The following is a 21,150-nucleotide window of genomic DNA, read 5'->3' as shown; positions in this document are numbered from 1 at the left end:
AAATCCTATGCTAGTTAATGAAATGTGCAATTAAGTGCACAATTGCACACATAGATGCAACTAATTAAATTGTTAGCTGGTCCCCAACGCAATGCCGTATCGACACTGCTCTGGCATTACCTGTTCGCACTTGTCCGGCCATTTGGTCCAGCGCAAATCATTTAAGAATACTTTAACTAACTTATCCTGAGGCCGTAAAATAATTAGGCCTTAGGGTTATTATTCTAAGGACCCCATCTCATTCCTGTGCTTGCACTAGCGCGCGTAATTTTTTGAGCCTGAAATCTGAGGCTACTATCTACCTCTTCATTGAAGACCCGATTTCCCAATCGCTAGGGCTTCAGGGTATTTTCTGCTAGGGTCTACTTGAGGTGCATTGGTTTGGGCGCACGTGAGGCCCCAGAACTTGTAAGTCTATTTTGATGTGCACACAACTAATTAGATAATTCTTTTCTCGTAAATAAATTAGTTATTTACAAAGTTTGACTTAGTTACATTAAATGTTATGGTTGTACGTCGGACAACGTTTTTTCATATTGTTTGACCCAGGTAGTATGCATGATGTGATCAGTCCCTCTCTTGTTGAGAGAGCCCGCCTCGAAGTTAGTCCGAGATCTCCGATCGAGGTCTCTGGCTTTCTTCCTGGTATGGACGTTCTCATCATGGAGGAGTGGCTTGATGTGTTGTTTGCAATTCAACAAGCCGCCTTCACTAAAAGATTTGTTGTTTCTCTTCTCTCAGGATGTGATATGATTTTGGGCATTCGATGGTTTACTGATGGTAACCCTCTCATTGATTGGGAGGCTAAGACTTTCACTCTCAATGCCAAAAGTGATTCTCCCATTGTCATTCATGGAGAGGACATTGTTCATTCTCCATCTCTCATTGCTAATATGTAGGACAAGATTGAACGGTTTCATGAGAAGGAGACTCTCTCAGTCTCTTTTTCTCCAAAGCATGACACACAGGATTTGCAGGATGAATTGAATGAGGATGATAAGCATGATGATTTGATTAACAATGATTTGCATGATGATTTGGATGATAATGATGAGCATGATGACAAGCATGATCAAGATGTGATTTCTCACAATTATGATGAGTTGCATGAAGAAGATGTGATTGTACACAAGGATGATGTGTTAGTTGATGCTTTCTCTAGCGAAGCTAACCTCGTTGCAGATTCGATCAATCACGAGGGATCGATCTTGGCTGTCGAGCCTAGGTCCAAAGAACCCTGACAGGAAGTATTATGTGTTCGCATGATTGATACGCACGCATTGTTCGAATGTTTCATTTGTGATCGTTTCCTGTATTTTAGTCAGTATCTTTATGTGCATTTAGCTTATTTTCCCTATTTTTGACATTTTTCACTTATTAATTTAAGTGACTTCCCAACAAAAGTAGGTAGGGCAATTTTGCTAAGAAAATATATAAGCAAACCAAAGCTAGCATTCTTTGGCAGATGAGCAAGGAGCACAACAGGCCACCAGGCAGCAGGTACTCCCTCTCTCTCAGCAAGAACCCCACAGCACTCCCAACCTTGGCGTTTTCCATCCCCTACAGCCTAGCGTTTTGGTCATCGCCCACATCTTCCCCAAGCTGGCGTTTTCAGCCTTGCAGTCATCACCCTCATTCCCAGACACCCAGCGTTTTTACTAACGCTATCAAGAGCTGCCAGTGTTTTCCATTTTCAGCCCTTCATTGAAGCAGAAGAACATCATTTTCAGCCTTGAAGACAACAGCAGATTCAGCCCTAGATACTTGCAGAAGATTGTCATTTTCAGCCTCTCAAAACGCAGCCAAAACCAGCGTTTTCAGCAGCCCGAAACAGTCCCAGATTTTCAGCCATAGCGTTTTTATGGACAGCAATTAGAAGATCACCGATTTCAGCCCTTAAGTCGACATCGTCGTCCCCATCGTCGTCCCCGACATAGTCCCAAGTTGCATCAGTTCCATGCATCGTCATTGTACCACTTTGTGGAATCAATAGTAGACCACTCTCGCCGACGAGAGTGGGGCCTTCGGAGGAGGGTTTTACAACGTCTCTGGTGTCGTATCTCTCTTCTCTCTATCTCTCAGTCTCATACACTTGCACGCACAGGGTCCGTTCACTTTGTTTGTGATCATAGCATTCTCTCATTAAGAACGGAAGGCTCTATCTTTCATAAGAACAAAAGGAACCTTGAGCACAGTTCGGAGCACTCATCTTGAACAAAGCGCAAACAATCATTCCGCTGCACTTAACATTGGATATATCTCCGCGAAGTGCCCTAAAAAGGCACAAAAAGGACAGAATGACAAGGACGACGAAAGGCCTTTGCCCATACCTACCCCTCCCTGGGAAAGTATTGCAATGGATTTCATTTTTGATCTTCTGAGAACTCAGAGTGGTCACGATGGTATCTGGACTGTTATTGACAGATTTAACAAACAGGCTCATTTCATTCCAGTGAAGAAAACAGTCAAGCCGGATCACTTAGCGAGACTGTTTGTGGCCCAGATTTTCAGATTACATGGCATGCCTGAGACGATTGTCTCCGACGAGGACCCCATATTTACGAGTTTGTTTTGGAAGGCAATTTGGGAGAACGTTGGCATGCGGTTGCAGTTCTCGTTATCTTTCCACCTGCAGACTGACGGGTAATGTGAGATTGCCAATTCAGTGGTTTTAGATTTATTGAAGTCTTACATCTCAGATCAAAAGACTCTATGGGAAAAGTATCTACCTTTGGTGGAATTTGCCTACAATAAGACGATACACTCTTTGAAGGAGAAGGCACCATTTGAGATTGTTGAAGGTGTTGCGAAGGTTCCACCCTTCCTAAGCACAAAAGATAAGATTTTTGAAGCGGATGAGTATACGCGGGACTTAGACACGGCTTTTGCCAAATCTGCAAGGCTTTGTAGAAAATCTCAAGAACGATAGAAGAAGGCAGCGGATCGCCATCGTCGCGATTTGAAATTGAAGGAGGATGATTGGTGTCACAAACGGGAGCGCATAACAATATAAAATATACTCGGATAAATAGAATTTATCACTTAATACTGAAGCCAAAGAATATAGAGAGAAATAGATAGAGAGAGATAGAGAGTGAGAAGATCGACACAGTACTGGGGACCAGAAGATGGACTGGTCCCTCCCCGTAATAGTATCTTTATTACTGAGGAGAAGTCTATACAAGCACTTGAACCGAACGTATTACCACGTTCGTTCTAGAATAAGACTTGATGTTTCCTGGAAGCCTTGGCTTCCTATTCCTAGGGAAAAACCCTATTCCAAGGAACTTTCGTTCCTTATTCCAAATCCTTGAGAATCAAGGTTCTCGCCTCTGGATCTCACCTTCCAGACTCAGGGCATGACATCCCTGCAACTCGTTTCTAACTCTGTTTCCAGAGTCCTCTTCTTACAGATTAACTCCGCTTTCCTGGACACGAAGTCCTTCGCTTGGGAATTTCAACTTCCGGATCACATCTCGAGAGTCTACCTCTCTTTGATCCGTGGATCTGCTTCCCAAACTTGGGTACGAAACCCTTGGGCTGATTTGACTCTAGTTCCTCAGAGCGCTTTTCTCATGGAGAGGCTCATGCCTTCCTCTGCTCCTACTCCCTCACGAAGAGGAAGTACACCTGCAATCAAATACTTAGAGATCATAACATGAAAATCGTACCTTCAAAGTCACGACGCTCGTAACGCAACTCGGTTCTCGAAAAAGCAATTTCCCGGAAGAGATCTCTGGATAGAAAATCCTCTCTTCCAATCCTACACACAAAAGAGGTGTGTTCTCGGGTTCCTTCTCGTAAATCAGCCCCGTCTACGACGTTTATGGGCTGAAAATAGAGAAAAACAGCAGCTTGTCGTGATGGAAACACGCTCCGTAGGCACTTCTTCGCGAGGGAACTCGCGCACTGGGTCTTGGCGACATCGAGTACACTTGGGACAATCATGAGCATCACCGGCAAACGTCTTCTTTGCGGGTGAACTCTGCAGCAACATCTCCTTCTTGCAAAAATTGATCCTCCCCTTCGAGTGAGGGCATGTGATGCTTTTATAGCTCCTAGCCACGGGCACGAATAGCTGCTCGTGTAGAGGTCGCGGCCTTTTTTTTTTTTCCTTTTTTTTTTTGCTGTTCTGCCACAAAAAGAGAGAGAAAACATTGGCTGATCTGTTGCCTTATTTATCAGATGGCTGCCCACTTATTGAATGGGCGGCCGGCGTATTTTAAAAATAGTCTAAATCTGCCAAAAACTCAATAAAATCTTATAAGTTAAAAACAATGCTTTCACAACACTTCCTAGGCGTCCCTGGATGCAATCACATACACAGTTGCAATGCAGACATAGACTTCCTCGCGGGAAAGCATCTGCTTTCCCGAAAAGCAATCCCACTTTCTCAGAAAGCATCTGTTTTTCCTCAAAGTTTCCTTTGAACCCATCTTCATTCAAGTGCTTGCTTTTCCTTGTGCACGATTCCAACACAGTTCGGAATTTCCTCTTGACTATGGATATCCCCTTTCCGATGCACCCGTCACCCACCTTGTGACGCATCAAGAATACCCATCACCTAGTCCTTTCCTACCAAACTTACGGTACAATCTCCTTCGCGATGCTCTATGTCACCCATCCTATGACGCATCAGAGTGTCCGTTCCCGGATGGTCGGATACTTCTTTCCAATGCTCCCTGTCACCCATCCGATGTGACGCATCAAAACCACCCATTCCTTGTGGCCTTACAGATATTCCCTTTCACAGTGCTCCCGTCATTACTTTGAATGACGCACTAGGAATACTCTGTACTTGGATGTCTCCAGTGAGAAAAACCCTCTCACTTAAAATTCCAACAATTCATTTATAATTATTTTTCCTTGGTGTTCCAAGCGAGGAAACCTTCTCACTTATAAATCCAATAATTCATTTAGAATTATTAGTTTTTGTTAGATAAAGCCAATTTAGCAACAATTGGGTGCTGTTACGTTTTGAAAAGGCACGTCTGAGAAAGAAAAAGGGAAAGGAGAGGCTTTTTCCAAAGCTTAGTATGAGATACTACGGACCTTTCCAGATCTCCGAAAAGATCAATGATGTCTCCTTCCAACTGAAACTGCCCGACACTTGGAGGATTCACAATGCATTTCATGTGGGTCTTTTGAAACCTTTTAAAGGTGATGTGCCTGATAAGCCCGATGAGCAACCATAAGTGGAAGAAAATGAGGAGATCCTTGTTCCTGAACAGATTTTGGCACATAAGGACACAAAGAATAAAGGTAAAGTCCGAAGGCGGTTCTTGGTTAAATTCAAAGGCGGTTCTTGGTTAAATTCAAGAACTATCCTGCATTGGATGCGAAGTGGATGGAGGAGGAGGACTTAGCAGATACTCCTTAGATTGTGAAACTTTACCTCAAAGCTTTTAATTTAGCATAGTCTATTCCAAATGGAACCCATAATTCAGCTTGGTCGAAGATATGGTGCAGTGGGATGCACAAGTGGGGAGTTACTCCACTCGTTTGTCAATAGATGCCTTGATTTTTGTATACTAGAGTCACTTATGTCTCTTTGAGCTTTATGGATACTGAGAGCTGACAGTATTCTGCTGTATGACTTTATGAAATGGAATTCCGGAATATGAAACTGATTTGTTCTTGACTTGTTTGTAAGTGCAGGAACTGATAGACGAAATGATTGCAGCATTTTGGGCTAATTGATCTCGAATAGACATGGTGGCAATAGGGGTTAGTCAATTGGACATCTATGAGGTTCCGACTGGATCTAGATGCGATTGCTAGCTACATTGCCGATAAATCATGGTCTAAGATCCGAATGAATGTTGAATGTTCTGTGATGTCGTGTGATGTGACTGTCGATTGGTACATGTGCTAGATGTGTGTTCCTAGTAGTAGGTACTAACAGTCAGTGTTTGCTAAGACATTTTATGGCCTTTTTCTGTTTTGCAAGCGTAATCGAGGGCGATTACAATGCTTTCAAGAGGGGGGTATGTCACAAAGTGATGACGTGGCTGCCAGAAACCCTAATTGACTGGCTGCAGAAAATCTGACCTACTAACGTGGCAGTTTCTGTACATCTGCTGACGTGGCGCAAAAGGCAGCGGGATTTTCGGAAAGTAGATCAGCGGCAACTTTTGCTTTATTTCTACGCAAGAGAAGAAAGCCTTTTGCTTTTATTTTTATCTCAAGAGGCCTTGTGAGAGAAAATCATTGAGTATGCTTTATGTTTAAAAGCTTTTTACACAAAGCTTTTGGGCTTTTTGTTTCCAGCTTTTGGGGCTTTGCTTTTGGCATCCCTTGTACCTTTAAATATGTGAGCAGGCCTCTCACAATTCAGAGCATCTGGACGTAGAGTCTGAGTGTGAGCACGTGCCTGCACTCTTGTACTTTGAACTTAGATTAATACAAAAGGAAATGCCGAAAGGGGTGCCAGTCTTTGGGGCCAATATCTCGAGGCACGGAACTCCGCCGGGCCAGTGTTGAATCAATTGTGAATTGTGAACTGTTTTGAAGTGGTTATTTGGTGCTGTCGTAGTAGATTCTTGACTTGGAGTGTCCAAGTCTGTTACATGTGTGGTATGTATGGAAGAAGTTGTGTATCATTTAAGTGCATTTGGACATATGTGTGCCACTGCATGTATTTACAAGATAGAAGCGACTGTGTTCTCAAAAATGTGAAGCAATAGTGACTCTGTAATGTGCAGCGGAGAGGCTGAAAAAACGTTGACTGCTGATGGCAGAAAACGCTGACGTTGAGGGCTGAACAACGCTGATGCTGAAGGCTCAAACATTGGCAATGGGCTGAGGATTGAAAACGCTGAATATTGATGGTAATGGGTCCTTGTACTGTAGGTATATACTTGCTTGGAGAAGTGACCCCTAGGGTCACTGATATAGGAATTGAAAGCTAGGTCGAGCAGTGTCATAGTAGACGCCACGACCTTCACATAATGATGCTAAAATGTCACTTATTAATAAGTTGAGGAACTATTAATAAGAGGTGCTTCGTATGCAGTTATTACCTAGGCTTGGTACTAATGGTGTTGTGTGGGAACACTCCCCAATGCCTACACCTAGTAGATACTGGCTGTACTCATGTGCAATTAGGGGATATGTAACTAAACTAAAGTGCGTGGACATGCAGGTCTTTTGACATGCTCAGAAGGATGCCAAAACACTTCCTAGGCTGGTCTAAATCTTAAAAATAGGAGTTGCTTGTCCGCATGCACATAGGGTTAGATGTGCACGTGACATCCCCCCCTTTTTATGGTGGGGTACTGGTACCGAGCTGCATGGCTTCCTTGTACTCTGCCAACAACTCTTGGTAATTTGTGAAGAAATCTTCGTCAACCCACACTGCCTCGTGGGTGCCCCTCGATTCTTGAACTTCAAAAAGTAGTGTTGTGCTTGTTTCTTGGAGCCATGGCGAAAACAATGCAACAAAATGTGCTCCGCCTCCATGACTTCAGCTTTGTCTACAATGTCAGGTTCGTCCTCTTCAGAAATGTCCTTTGGGGGATTTCCCGGCTTCACCCCTTCGCGCTCTGCAAAAGAAAGAGGTTACTTTCAAGTGGACACAACAAGAGATTTCAGCTTTTAATCTCTTAAAGGAAAAGATGACTTTAGATCCAAACAGATCTCAGGAAGGCATCTGTGGTCTAGTATGCATGTGGCAATAGTATTGGGGCATTGTTAATGCAAGGTGGTTGGGTAGTAGCTTACGAAATGCAAGGCCAGAAAAGACTCTGCAAATCTATGAGAAACAGCTACTAGCTGTAATTCATGCACTTTGAAGCTCGAAACACTACCTGCTACTGCTAGGTGCTGATTTTGTTGTTCAAACAGATCATCAAACCTTACGATACTTCTTGACATATTCAAAATCTGAAAAGCATATGCAATGGGCAAACATTCTCTCAATGTTCCACTTTCAGATTGTGCATGTGGAAGGTAAGAAGAATGTTGTGGCTGATGCATTGTCAAGAAAGCCACAAGTTTCAGCTGTGTCAATTCGTTATAATCATGACCTTGATGACATGAAGGAACAACATGCTAATGATGAAGAGTTTGCAAGGATCCTTGAACACTTGCTGGATGAGCAACGCCATGAGCACTATCTCCTCAGGGATGGTCTTATGATGATGCATGAAAGACGATGTGTCACGAGGCCATTGCGACATAAGGTTATGGTAGAAAGTCATGTCCCACTGTTTGCAGGGCATCGTAGTATAGATGCGATAGTGGAAGCGATGGAGACATTCTTTAATTGGCCTACGTTGAGGAGATATGTGAATGCCCTTGTGTGAGCATGCATGATTTGTGTCACGATTGTGACTATGTTACAATGTTACATCTACTCCTAGTTGTAGATATGCAAAGTGCCATGCCAAGGAGAACCCCTACGCTTGGATGGTCACGACCCTTCGCTCAAGAGACGTGCCTCTTTGCCAAAAGCCACACTCCTTCGACGACTGGTCACACCCCTTCGCTCTACGGTTGCGACTCTTCGTCCAATGGTTGCAGCTCTTTGCTGAAAGGATGTGTCTTTACGTCTAAAGTTGCGTGTATTCACCATGAGACGTATCTTTTCATTTGTGTCTCTTGGTCTCCTATATAAGGAGCCTATTGTACTCAGTTTTAAAAGCATTTGTTCAATCAATCAAACACACATTTAGTGTCTTGAGTCTCAGTTTGATCTTAAGTATGAAGTTTAAGTCTTAATTAAAGGATTAGCACCACTAATCCTTACAATTTGCCAGTAGGTCAAGTTTGATAGGCAAATGAAACCAAGGTTGCTACAACCATTGCCTATTTTAGAGAAGCGATGGGAAAGTTCAACTATGGATTTTATCTTTGATCTTCCAAGAACGCCGATAGGGAATGATGGTGTTTCGACCAGTATCTACAGGTTCAACAAACAATCCCATTTTATCGCTCTTAGGAAAATGAAATCTACTCAGATGGCACGTTTGTTCACGTTTGCCACAGTCTATTGTTAGTGATCATGATCCTCGAATGAAGAGCGTATTTTGGAGAGGAGAAGAGGCTAATTCTACCGTATTAGATCTACTTAAATGCTATGTGGCGGACAATAAGGGCAAGTGGGAATAGTATTAACCTATGCTTGAGTATGCATACAACAATACGGTGCATTCGTCAACAGGCAAGGCACCCTTTGAAATTATTGAAGGTGGCAAAAAGGTTCCTCCCATTTTGCACACAAAGGACAAGATTTTTGAAGTAGATCGATATGTTGATGAAAAGTACAAGAAAATCAAGCTTGCCGTGGAGAAGACTCAGGCAAAGGAGAAAAGGGCGGCTGATCGTGATCGTGATTGGGTTCTTTTGCGGTTTGAAATGTCAAGGTTAAAGAAGATGAAGGGCAAGGAAAAGTTGTTTCCCAAGCTTAGCAGGTGCTACTATGGGCCTTTTCAAGTACTTGACAAGATTAATGATGTTGCTTATAGATTGAAATTGCCTGACACTTCGAAGGTCCATAATGCGTTTCATGTGAGTCTTCTAAGACCCTTTGTGGGAGATGGGCCGGAAGATATGCCAAATGAAGATCACCCTGAAGTTGAGGAACTTGATGAGATCCTGGTACCTGAGCAGATTTTGGCACATAAAGAAAGGAAAGTTAAGGGAAAAGTTGCAAGACGCTATTTTCTGAAGTTCAAGAACTTGGAAGAGAGTGAATTGTGAGTCACCAAGTGTGTTGCAGCTTTACCTTGAAGCCTTTGATTTACAACTTACGTATGTCTTAACTCAACGTGCTCAAAAGAGGGGTGATGATGGAGCTAGCACATCATATGTTTATACGTATTCACTGCAATAGAAGTGTTCATTGCTCAATAAGTGTTAAAAGGTTTAATGCTCACTTCTATCATAGACATAAATGACAAAAGTATGAGGTTTCATTAAGTCATTGTATCTATGTTTCATGACCTTTCTTGTAGATACATGTGATGATAAAAGGGTGCAATCAAGGCCGTTTGCGATTTCAAGAGGGAGGTATGTCACGAGGCTGTGACATACCACTAACTTTAGTTTTTGGTTTCTTTCCCTTGATTTTTATTTGATTTTTGGGACCACCCTCTTGTTGAAGTTACAAATGGTTGGACATCGTATGGCCAATGTGGAACGGTCGATGGCCGAGAGTTTCACCCGCAACAGTGAAGGCTAGGTTGCCATGAGATGGTCAAGCCGATCGACAATGCAATCCGAATAGTAAAAGGGTGGCTAGGCTCAATTCAAAGTCATTTAGGTCCCACGCACACTTTATAAGTTGGTGGTACTAGGAATTTAACTCAAATGGGCATAGAGGACACTTAGCGGCCGATGAGAGATCTGTTAGACACATCACCATTTTTTGGCGCCCCAAATCGATCAAGAGAGAGAGGGAGGCTGATTTGACTTCATTAAGTGTCTATTGTGTGTGAGTAGTTGATGCAGGTGATCAGAACTTCAATGGAAAAATTGTCTTCTCCTCTGTTCTATGTAGCATGATGATTCCGCTCTCGTGCACCTCTCTCCCCTTTTGAAAACAAAATCGTGATGCCCGGCTCAAGGGTTATTCATTTGTATGTACAATTCTATGGGTTTATGTGCGATTGCCGAGGCAAGCTCTTCTTGTGTAGTACCAGATTAGCTAATGGCTAATCCCCCGCAGGTACAGGTTGATTCGGAGAGATTTCTCGCGAGAAATCTCGTCCAAATCAAGGGGCAAGTAGCCCTACAGGTGTGGGAACTCCAGGGATTGCTACGGTGCAACCGGCACTCAAAACGGAGCCCAAAACAGAGAATTACAGCTTGCTGTAATATTTTGCAGGTTTAGGTTTTTGACCCTTTTTGATACTAATGTGTCCAAGAGCTTTGGGGAAGCTAGGGAACTACGAAACAGGTGTTCCGGTGCATTTTAGAGTCTAAAAACAGAGATTTCACCTTGATGTATTTTTTTTCCATGTTTGTCAAAGTGCTCTAATGCACGTGGGAAGTCACCTAGTGCATGGGGATTTTGTCTTTGAAGCCTTCTACTGTCTTTATGTTGCCAAAATTGGGCTAAAGTAGGCCATTTTCAGCCCAAAAATAGTGGGACAGCATGCAGAATTTTACAGGTTTTCTCCAATGTTTAATTGCAATAAAGAAATACCGAGAGGGGTGCCAACCTTTGGGGGAAACACGGTGTTAGTGTCTACTTGGGAGCACTCTAGCTACCAAGTAGTGATTTGCTTTGAAGTGTTGAATTCCAGTCATAGATTTATTCGTGAAGTTCTTCTGTGTCGTAAAGAACAAGTAAAGTTAATCAACACAAAGATCGGGTGAAAGCCAAAGTCTACCGCACTTTAGTAAGGCTATTGGCGGTTTCAGTCATGCTCGATAGACGGATGTACTTGGTCAGTGAGGCACCGACTCCCACAGAGAGGAGGCCTAGACACTCCCACCATGGGCAGCTGAGAGCTATTATTGAGTGTCACAGGAGGAAGATGCCAAAGCATCTCAATTGTGTAGAGACATTTTTCCCATGATAGAGCTTTTTGATGATATCGTGTATCTTTGGGATCATGGATGTACTCTTAGATAGGCAGTTTATAGCGTTTAAGTAAGCTTCAGTTTGGCTTTTCCAATTCCCTTAGATGAGAGAGAGAATTATTTTGTGTAAATTGTTTTGGTCTCATAGGCCACAATGGTTTCTTTGAGACATTAATACTGTCTTTCTTTCTTAGCTTTCTTATTCTCTTGTTGGGCTCTGCATTTTTCATTATTTTCTAGGCAGTTTTATCGCATATCAGATGGTTATAACCTTTTGAACTCATAGGTTATTTTGGCTTTTTGCAAACCTCAAATGATACATTTAATGCATTTCTCTCACATGCATTTGGTCAATTTCTAGGTAAAATTTTATGCTAGTGTGTGACTTCATTTTGTATCACGACTTGTAGATGGATGCGAAACTTTCTATGGACATGTTTGAGAGAGTTTATGAGCTGGGAAATAAAGGATGCGTGGCAGTAGCAAATTACATGAGAAATGTAAGCTTTTGTAACCTCAATGTCTTTAATTTGTAGTGATCTGTCAAGTAAGCTTACTGTAGGATTTAAGAACTTGTTCTTTTGTCTTTTGTTTGTGTGGGCGTGTGGAGTTTGAATTCTAGGATCAAGTCTTTGTGTTGTCTTATCGGTGTTGTGATTGTTTAAAATTGTGTAACTGTTTAAAAGTGTCAGTCAAGTAATCTGGCCTATTTTTTTTGCATAACCTAGCAGTTTCAAGTAAATAATGTTTTTTTTTTTTGGATTAGAAACAAAGACCCTGCTGTTTGCCAGCACCGGGATGGTCTTTGTTGAGTTTCTGCAACATTTGGTCTGGTAGCTTGAATGCATGGAAGTTTTTTGTTATGCTTGAAGCATTTTGGGTATCCCAAGTCGCATAGAGAAGTAGGTATTTTTATGTACAAGTTTGCGTAGTTTAGAGTTCTTGCACCGAATGGTTTGGGCCTGGTAATGGATGCTCAATGGAAGGGACATCGGCTGTATTTTGAGCTTATTTTGAATCATGACTGAGCTCTCCTGATATTGTAGGCATAAGAAAGTAAGAGTTGTGTCTCATTTGTGACAGGATCATAATAGTTAGTGTACCATTTCATATGGGAATTTGCAAACTTGTTTGTCTTGCACAGAGTGGAGGTCTATGTCCCTTGAGAGTGCATTTTCAATTCACAATGATATCTGATTGGAAAGTATTCGTCAAGAGAAAACTGCTAGAACCCCTTTAAAGACATGGACCTTAGGTCCAGTAGTATGTACCTACGATTTTCAAAAAAGAAAGTGGGTGGCGAATCTTGAACAGATTCCGATGACAGAGCTGAAATATAAAAAAAAAGGGCGACAATCCTGAGGGGCGACGATGGGGTTCATAATTGAAGGGGATGTCAACACAGGGACCTGAAAATCAAGGCGGCAACAGGTGGCAACCATAGGTGGATCACATGCTCGGAGGAGGTTGGAACATTTTTTTTGAAATTAAAGACAGAAGATGGCAACTGCAAAAGCAGACGGCTGAGGTGGTTAGCGCAAGGACTTCTGATGTGACTGATCTCGGGTTCGAATCTGGATCACTGCAGGGGTTTTGCTTGCTCTATGTGCGGGTACATACGATTTTCAAAAAAGAAAGTGGGTGACGAATCTTGAACAGATTCTCATGACAGAGCTGAAATATAAAAAAAAAGGGCGACAATCCTGAGGGGTGACGATGGGGTTCATAATTGAAGGGGATGTCATGGCAGGGACCTGAAAATCAAGGCGGGAACAGGTGGAAACCATAGGTGGATCACATGCTCGGAGGAGGTTGTAACATTTTTTTTGAAATTAAAGACAGAAGATGGCAACTGCAAAAGCAGACGGCTGAGGTGGTTAGCACAGGGACTTCTGATGTGACTGATCTCGGGTTCGAATCTGGATCACTGCAGGGGTTTTGCTTGCTCTGTGTGCGCTACTGCCAGACAGCGGACGAACGAATCTTCGCATGAATAAAATAACGAACCCACCAATATAATGGTAAACCATATACAACAAAGGATGAAGTCAACGAGCAGTGTTGTATTCTAAGACATCTTCTAGGAGCCAGTAGGTCTTGATTGGTCCATTAAGTTTAAATTTTTCACCATCGATTCTTGAAGCTGCCACTGTTTTACCCTGGACATTCCTAAGGAGTAAGCCGATACTGTGTTTTTGGTCTGTTTGGTTAGGCACAGGACGCCTTCGTAGACATTCAAGCAACAAGAGGCTCTTTATATGTGTTTAGCATCTTGGCCAAACTGGGAGACCCTTTTAAAAAGGAATCTGTATTGATCCAACCTCTAGTCCCGGTTCTTAGTGGCCAATTTCTAGGAATTTCCGTCTGACAACGGGGTGCAGCTTTTCTTTGCTCCACTCATACACGGTGCTTGCCCATGCTGATTAGCCAGATTGCACACCTGGCTAGAAGTATGCTCATCTTACAATGAAGGATGACCTACATAGTTACAGTTTTTCCATTCTCTGGTGACGACTGATCTCTGGTAGCTTTGGGTGTCATCACATTTGGAGCTGTGTTCTTCACAAACATGTATTGGTGTGCAGTTTTTCCCCACTCTAGATGATATCTTTTTAAAGAAGCCAACCTCGTGCTGTTTCTGTCTATCATCCAAGACTTCCAGAGTGATGACTATGGAGCCAGAGGAACATTCCGATCAGGAGAAGACCTACGAGGAGCAGCAGAGGCGACTTTGTGCCCATATTTCATGTCTTGGCAACTCACTGGCCTCTACAGTGTCCTTGTCACCGATGGTGTTATTTCTTGAACAAATAGCCAGCTTGAAGTATTCTGCTTTGAATCTGACATTCTGTTTTAGTTCCGTTGAGAGTGCATCTTCAATCGTTTGATTGTGATGTGGTGGTGGCATGGGTGTCACTCCTCAAACTTTCCCTTTCCCTTGGTCCATCCTCCACTTTGTTTGTTCCTAGTGGGGTCTTCACTGGTTCCCAGTGCTACTTCTCCCTCGTCCTGGTAGCTTATGGCATAGCAATGTACCCTAGGCAGGGTTAGCTTTGTTGATCCTAGACTGGTCTTCTTCTAGTTGGCCGAGTATTTGGGAAAAATCAAATCTCAAGAAAAAAGCTATTTTTCGTACTTTTTACACTTTCTTTATGATTTTGCTTGGATTTTTTGTTTTTTTCTCTTGCTCTCATGACATCATTTAAGTTCTTATTGAAAGAAGAATTGTAGCTGAGACACTTTCTCCAAACACTCAGTTGGCCCATCCGCTTGGTCGCGAGCGATCCATCTCTTTTTGGATCCCACTAGGGGCCCACCTTCCATACCTTCTCCTTTGCTTTTGGGTTGCCAGAGAGCATTTCTTACCCTCTGCAGGAGTTTTTTCATTCCTAGCTTTTTGATTTTGTACATGGTTTAGTTGGACTTTTCCCTTGGATGGTTAGCCAGGAGTGTACCAGCTTAATGCTATGTTCTTTTGGGGTTGTATGCCTCCCATGTTGTACAGCCGGGTGCTTGCGGCATCGGCAGTTATTTGGTATGCTTAATAAGGCTGAGTGTTTGTGCGCGTGTGCATGAGAGAGAGAGAGAGAGAGAGAGAGAGAGAGAGAGAGGATGTTGTTTAGGTGTTACTGGAGAACACACAAAAGCTGGCCTTTGCCAGAGGCGTAGTCAAAGTTTAAAATGAACGCTTTGATTCCTTCTGTTGCTCGGCATGTGCAAGTAACTAAAGCTGGCCTTTGCCAAAGGCGTTGTTAAAGTTTAAAATCAAGGCTTTGATTCCTTATTTTGCTCAAAGCAACAAAACCTCTTAACTAAAGCTAGGAGGTTTTGTTGAAGATTATTTTTAGAGATGCTCGTTACATAAACATTTGTATGTCGAGCAATCATCAGATCTTTTTTTGCAGTAAAAAATGTTGTAGACAGGATAAAGAATGTTTGTGAGATGCAAGCATTTGGATTTACCCCCTCCCTTCTCTCTCTCTCTCTCTCTCTCTCTCACACACACACACACACACACACACACACACACACACACACACACACACACACACATACACATGTGCACGCACCCGCTGAAAACTACTTGTTTCAGAGGGAAGTAAAGGAAAGTTCCTTTCATGTTTTTGCTCTCTCTCAGCAAAAGCTATCAGCAAGCCATTCCAAATGTTCCTGTTAAAAATAATACAATTCTATTCTTGAGTTAGTCTTTAAGAAACTTTTATTTTCTAACATGAAGAATTAACGTGGTGTTTCAGTTCAAGGCGTAAGGTACATGAAGCGCATGCCATCACACCTAGTTAAGATCTCTTTTGCAGTGCAAGGGACTCTATACAATGGGTGCCATTGCTCTGAAAAAATAATTCCTTGCACATTTTTTTGAAAGGTCAAACCATAGAGATAACTGGGATTTATCCCAAAATCTATGGTAGTCGCTAAGATTTTTTAAAGCTAAATGCTCAAATTCGGTATGGCAAAATAGCAATTTAAGATTTTTCTTTGAGTTTGACATATTTGAAACGATAAGAGCTAGGTTGATCAAGGATGATCAAGGCTAAGGCCTTGATCATCTATCTCCCTCTCTCTCTCTCTCCACCTAGGATGATCAAGGCTAAGGCCTCAATCCGCCATGCGATCATCCGAGTAGAGTTGGCTGTTGCTCCTCTGGTAGTGGAGGCCCTGGCATTCATACACAGCTTCCGAGAGCTCCCACGAGATTGTTATGCTCGGTTGCCTTCGAAGTCCTAGTACAAGGTGTGGTATGCATAGGTGGTAGCAAGGTTACTTGTCATATACGACCAGATTTATTTCACGTGGATATCCATAGTACATTGATAAAACCTATAAAGGAGCATGGTGCGAAGACGACTACATACATAGAGCGTTTTCTCTTTTCTAGGGCTGCCTACATGGACACTTGTCCCATGGCTTACGACGTGCCATTAGACAGATTTTTTGTAGCATCTTCGAGGCTCGCCTTGTCCTACCGCCGGAGACTGTTCGCGACTTTTGGCTAGAGTTGATCTCTACTCTCAAGGGTCATTTCAAGAGACTTCAGGGCAGTTCTGACCGCATGCAGGATAGTTTTAACGTCGTAGGAAACTATCCCGAGAGAGAGAGAGAGAGAGAGAGAGAGAGAGAGAGAGAGAGAGAGAGAGAGAGAGAGAGAGAGAGAGAGAGAGAGAGAGAGAGAGAGAGACCCAGATATAAATCACAATGTTCATCTAAAGATTGAGCAAAGATGAGAGCAGCCAGGGAGGAGGGATACAAGGTAAATCACTAATTACGAACGATCTCCGGAGTTTAATATACATATGCACCATTTTGTAAACATAGAAAATAGACACAAATGCATGCATCTTGCATTTCGGGATATGAGAATATAGGAAAAACTCCTATAGAAAATCATGCAATCCAAAACGGGCCAGCTTGTTCGGACATACATAGTGCATTGGATGAGGCCACAAAAGAGCTTCATCTTTTGGTATCTTCTGGTACGTGACCTTGTTTTTGACTTAGGATCATGTCATTTATGTTGCGATAGTGATGTCCCATTATTGATACATGTACCTTAGAAAAGAACTATAGAAGGGATGATTTGCATAGTCAAGGAGAAGACGAACATACACAGCTATTTGGACTCTGAAGTAAAGTATGTGACCTTGCCCAAAATTATCGATTACAGACTTAGTAAAAAATATAAGATGTGCATAATTGTTGCATTTGTCAATTGCACATGTCATATTTGAAAATACACAAAAATCTAAGTTAAAGTGTTGTACAAGTGGTTTTACAACCCTTAAAGTAGGTTTGTATGTGTGTTTTTCAATATGACAAAATGTGCAAAGTGTGCACATCTTTCTCATCCAATCTGTAATGAATTGTTTTGGATAAGTGATTAGTTATTTCATTGTAGGTAAGTGTGTGCTACTTCTTAACCTCTCTTTGCAATGCAACGTGGTGGTCTACATAGCTAGAGGCAGAGCGTTTGCTTATATCTAAGCCCTCCCTGTAGTGCGACACAGTGACCTACACAATCAAGGACAAGGCAACAATACATACTTATGTAAAACTTGAAGTAAAGCGTCTTGTTCCAAATGATCGATTATGGATTCAATGAGAAATATGAATTATGCACAATTAGCACATCTATTATATGTGAAGGTAAACACAAAAACCAGTTTGAAGGGTTACACAATTGGATGTGCAACCGTTTAAGTAGGTATGTGTGTGTGCAAACCTGGAATATATGACAATTGAGCACATCTTCTAGTTGTTATTGCTTTTGCAATAAATTGTATTGAATAAGTTGTCAACTACTTCATTGAAGATACGTGTATGTCGTTTCTTAAGGCCTTTCTACAGTGCGATGCACTGGTTTGCACAACCAGAGACATGCTTTTATTTAAAACTGGGCCCTCCATGTAGTGCAATGCAATGGTCTGCAAAGCTAGAGACGAGGAACTTGGCACTCCCACCCAAACTCTTCCTGGAGTGCGACTTGATGGTCTCCATAGAGAAGAACAAAGTGTCTAGTTTTCTAACTCCCCTGTAGTATGACATGAAGGTCTACATAACCAAGAATGCGTACCTAAGCTCTAAACCCTCCCTTCAGTGTGACATTGTGGTTTGCATAGTTAGGGACATGTTACAAACTTGCAAACTAACCTTGAAGTGTGAGACTATACTCTACAATAGCAGGAGTAGCAAAAAAGAAAATGGTAATTGTAAATAATAAACGAATATAAAAAGTTTACAAATCACTTGAAGTAGCTGACAAAGATGTAAGAGGATGTAGAAGATGTTGACAAGTGTAGTGGCAAGCTGACAAATGAAAGCTCTTGACAGTTTGTTTGAAATTTTAGTGCTTTTTTATATAGAAAAAGCGGGTTTCTATCAAGCTATACTTTGATCAAAGTATAGTTCAATGGAATCCGTTTTATACGGATATATCTATATTATACAAGTATACAATATTTCATGGTATTTTATACGTGTGTCTATATATATATATATATATATATATATATATATTTGTGTGTGTGTGTGTGTATGTATATATACATATACATATGTATACATATATATATATATATATATATACATATACATATACATATATATATATGTATATACATATATATATATGAATATACCGGCGTATGAATCAACCTAGTTCTAGATTTGTGTGGGCAAGTATAAGAGATTGCAAAAGTGTACGGAGGCTAATAGGAGGATTTTGAAGAAGAAGTTCTACAAATAAGGGAACCAATTATTGAAGCAGATTTCATGTTATGAAACTGTTCATTTCTAGATTCGTGAAAATCTAAATGCCGTTTAGATGACAACTTGTTGCAATATGATGAAAAAAACATAGTTAAAATTGGATGTAGTAGAATTTCTCCAAAAGAGTAACTTTTTGGAAGATCCTATGCAAGCTAAATGTGTATCCAAGGCTAAAATTGAAACTGATGAAACTTTTATAGAGGTTGCTAATGCTAAAGAAGATACTAATAGATCTGCATGTCATGAAACAATGAAGATTCTTGCTATTGTGTGATGAATGTGCAATAGGATGATATAAGTTTTAACTATTTATAGGCATGCCAAAAATCTTTGAGACCCATAGAGTATGCCAATTTCGATTCATAGATTACTTGCCTAAAAATTTAGAGCTTGAAGAGGATAAGGATGCTTTGTCTAAATCAAAGATATATGATGATGATGACGCTTCTATCTATGGTCCATATGTATATGGTCTAAGTTTTGGGAATGACTATAATGAAAGAAGTGCTTACTCAAAATGGGTGCGCGATGCTGTCCCTCAGTGCTATAGGTCAGTGGGTATGTTGTGATGCGGATAGGGAAGGGAAAATTAATGTTTATTTTATATTCATGCTAAGTTTTATCCACTAGAGGTTCATAAACATGTTTAGACAGCAGGTGAGAGATTGAGCATTTAATAAGACTAGTATGCATGCTATGAGTGATGAGGCTTCTTTGGGGCATAAGGAAAGTATGTTCAAGGGTTTTTCACACAATGAAGACATAGATTTCATGGCTATTTTGGATGATGCTTTAAAGGGATTTCAAAGTTTCCTATGACAAGAGTATCCAACAACATGAACCAAGATGCACCTTCTAGTAAAAAGGGAAAGAGGCTAATGAAAAGCTTATGCAATAGCTGGATGAGATTTTAGAGGTTTTTATGCCTACATGAGATGTTATGCATGTAGTTTTCTAGGTACCAAATGAGGTGTAGATGTTATGGAATCTAGTGACGTTCAGATGTATAGTGAGGTTTTTGTTACTAAAGGGGTTGAAGGAATATTACCAATTTTTTTATATCTATGATGGGGATTTTGGACTTTTTGATGCCACCTTATGAACTGAGAGGAGCTACTGCCCAGACAAAGTTCTTATGCACTTATAGACTACCTATGCATTTCGATGCATGAGGATATTTTGATATTAGCCTATGGTATACAGTGAATTAGTCCTATATCTATTGTTCAAGGGGGTTTACTAACAATTAGGTATTTATTCCATGATTGCTAAAGATTTATGAGTTTCCCAAATGTTCTTGCTGGAGTATCGAGACATCACTTGTGTGCACCTAAATTTTCTTTTTGACCTCTATATACGGAACCCTCATTTGTAAAATTTATCTTTTTTACCCTATAAAACCCCTATTATACACTTGCATGATACCATATGGTAACTCTTAGTTAAGACCCCAAGGGGGGAGTATATGTTTACAAGATCAGCAAGATTGGGTGTCTGCGGATATTATGGATGCACTGAGAAGATTTAATGGCATAGGTAAATTGGTTTGATAACAAAGACAAGGATTTATAAGCTCTTAATATTTCTTATAACCCTCAGCCTCTTATCATGAAAGCATAGGAAAAGGCATGTAAAGGATGCATTGGAGAATGGCCTAGGTTTGTACCTTATGATTTATGGGTGGATCTTACTATAGTCCAAGTTCATAGGGGGTGAATTTCATGCCATGTGTGCATGGATTGAAATTTGTAGTACATTTTTGTTTTTTTGTTCTTTGCTTGGGTTTTGTTCATTATTAGAAATCAAGTTGGCCAAAAAATGATTGGCAAAGGTGGTATTTGGTTGTGGTTTTGCTTGGTTTTTTGTTTATTAAGTTTAGTTGCAATGCATACTTTGGATTTGATGTCTATGCCAAATGTTACCATACATATGTGGTAATGATGTGTGTAAACACACTCAGGATTGTCGGGGCATTTTTTTTCCCTCACTAGGAGGTTTTTACCTCCGTGCATTGTATATATGCCCATCACTCTAGGGCTAACTTATCTTTCCATGCACACTAGCTAATACTACTCTCTATCTTGTGCCTTGAGCTTCTTCGTCTTCTCCAAGCTATGTGTGTTTCCCTGCACCCCTAATTCCAAAAATTGGTATCAGAGCAGGTTGCATCCTCCTGTAGTTGCCTGCATCGCTAGCACACACATGCTCACTTTCTCAAATTTTTGTGAGCTTTGTTGAGCATTAGCAGGTCAAAAAATACTTGTTGACGCTCAAATTTTCCATTTGGGCTCATTTGAGTCTCCGTTTCCACTACAGAGAGCACTGCGGATGCAATTT

The 21,150-nt window shown here is 41.2% G+C and overlaps 1 protein-coding gene across 7 annotated transcripts in view; it reads left to right on the top strand.

Annotated features, from left to right (window-relative positions):
- The window catches only part of RRP41 (3'-5'-exoribonuclease family protein), a 170,466-nt gene that overhangs the window by 87,454 nt on the left and 61,862 nt on the right, over positions 1–21,150 (top strand). For 2 of the 7 annotated variants that reach the window (XM_086484098.1, XM_086484097.1), the window contains exons 11-12: positions 11,940–12,029; positions 17,956–18,078. In XM_086484098.1, coding sequence (XP_086340224.1) covers positions 11,940–12,029; positions 17,956–18,063 — 198 coding nt within the window. In that variant the 3' untranslated portion in view covers positions 18,064–18,078. Of the gene's footprint in view, positions 1–11,939; positions 12,030–15,152; positions 15,474–15,785; positions 16,037–17,443; positions 17,807–17,955; positions 18,079–21,150 lie in introns of those variants that run through there. The other 5 variants (XM_086484102.1, XM_086484103.1, XM_086484101.1 and 2 more) reach the window with 4 other exon arrangements.

The sequence above is a fragment of the Adiantum capillus-veneris genome, chromosome 2, assembly GCF_014529385.1.
Source record: "Adiantum capillus-veneris isolate H3 chromosome 2, ASM1452938v2, whole genome shotgun sequence".
Lineage (NCBI taxonomy): Eukaryota > Viridiplantae > Streptophyta > Polypodiopsida > Polypodiales > Pteridaceae > Adiantum > Adiantum capillus-veneris.
This window is presented reverse-complemented; position numbering and strand designations above follow the sequence as displayed.